The 1,650-nt window shown below is 14.1% G+C and overlaps 1 protein-coding gene across 1 annotated transcript in view; it reads left to right on the top strand.

Moving 5' to 3' along the window:
* Positions 1–1,232: 1,232 nt before the first annotated feature.
* Positions 1,233–1,650, top strand: part of GRX1 (glutaredoxin 1, putative) — a gene marked incomplete at both ends in the record, with an annotated part of 1,828 nt that continues 1,410 nt past the window's right edge. Inside the window, 2 exons of the mRNA XM_028671451.1 lie at positions 1,233–1,312; positions 1,437–1,497. Coding sequence (XP_028528102.1) covers positions 1,233–1,312; positions 1,437–1,497 — 141 coding nt within the window. The remainder of the gene's footprint in view (positions 1,313–1,436; positions 1,498–1,650) is intronic.

Genomic DNA, 1,650 nt, shown 5'->3' with positions numbered 1-1,650 from the left:
AAAAAAAAAAAAAAAAAAAAAAAAAAGTAAATAAAAGGTTTAAATATATATTAAAAAAAATAAACCCTTAAAAAAATATACATTCATATATGTATATATTATACATATAAAAAGTATTCAAAAATTTACATTATCCCTTATGCATGGATTTTTCATTTTATTATTTTTCTATGAATATGAATAATGAAAAAAAAATATATGAGTGATGATATAAATGAAAAGGAATGTACTTTTAGAAATAGTTAACTTCTAATTTATTTTCTATTATGCTTTATAAAATTTTTTCTATGTTTCATGTTTTTAAATTTACAAGAAACATTTTTTCAGAAAAAAAGAAATAACACAAATTAAAAATAATATAAAACAAAAAAATATATTTAAAAAAAAAAAAAAAAAAAAAAAAAGCGATAAGAGAGAAATCAAATAAAAAAAAAGCAAGATTTATGGTAAAACAGAGAATAGAAAGCTATGCAAATAATAATATAGTAGAACAAAAAATAAAAATTAAATAAATTATAACAAAACAAAATATAAAAAAGGAATAAAACAAATTAATATAATGAAAAACAAAAAAAAAAAAAAAATTAAAAATAATATAGAATCAGAAAAACTTAATATATGCTATATTATAAATTTATTTTATTACACTATTTTAAAAATTGTAAAAAAATTATATAAAATAACCTCAAGTAGATTATATTGATGCTTACACAAAAAAAAAAAAAAAATAAAATAAAAATAAAAATATACATATATATATATAATAAATATAATATATTTAAAATATGAAATATGATAATATTTAAAGTAATATTATAATCATTAAAACATTAAATAAAAAATCAAAGTTCTATATAGATACATTTTATAAAAATAAAATTTAAGTTTTTAATTTTAATGTTTTTACATTTCTGAAATATTCGCAAAACATTCCTTTTTTTTTAAAAAAATATTTTGTGCAGAAATTTAATTTTATTAAATATATTAATTTTAAAAAAAAAATATATATTACTATTATTATTTATTTTTCTATTTGTATATCGAACAATTTTATTTTAAATAAAGTTTATATATTAAAATATATTTCATTAATTTCTTTATTTACACATTACTGTTAAAGTATTAAATATTTCATAAAAACCTTATAAATTATATCTTATAAATTACATTTATATAAATTTATATATTTTTTTATTTTTAAAAAAAAACAAAGAACAATATATTACTTAAAAATGGGATGCAGTAGTGAGGCAATTAAGAAATGGGTAAACCAAATAATAGACGAAAATATTATTGCAGTTTTCTCAAAAACGTAAATAAAATTATATTTAAAATTATCAAATAGTTATTTTAAACTTGAATGTTACACCTTTCAAAAAAAAAAAAAAAAAAACTTAAATAGCAATAATGTATACATTAAATTTGGTTTCTTATAGTGAATGCCCATATTGTATTAAAGCTATATCTATCTTGAAAGGATTCAATGTTAATAGTATGGTTAGACCATATATACATAAATACATTTATTTACATATAATATTATAAAGAACATTTATTATTATAAAAAGAGGGAAAAAAATAAAGAAAAAATACATTAATAAATTAAATTATCGTTTTTTTTTTTTTTTTTTTTTTTTTTTTTTTTAGCAT

Source organism: Plasmodium gallinaceum (genome assembly GCF_900005855.1).
Source record: "Plasmodium gallinaceum strain 8A genome assembly, contig: PGAL8A_v1_10, whole genome shotgun sequence".
Lineage (NCBI taxonomy): Eukaryota > Apicomplexa > Aconoidasida > Haemosporida > Plasmodiidae > Plasmodium > Plasmodium gallinaceum.
This window is presented reverse-complemented; position numbering and strand designations above follow the sequence as displayed.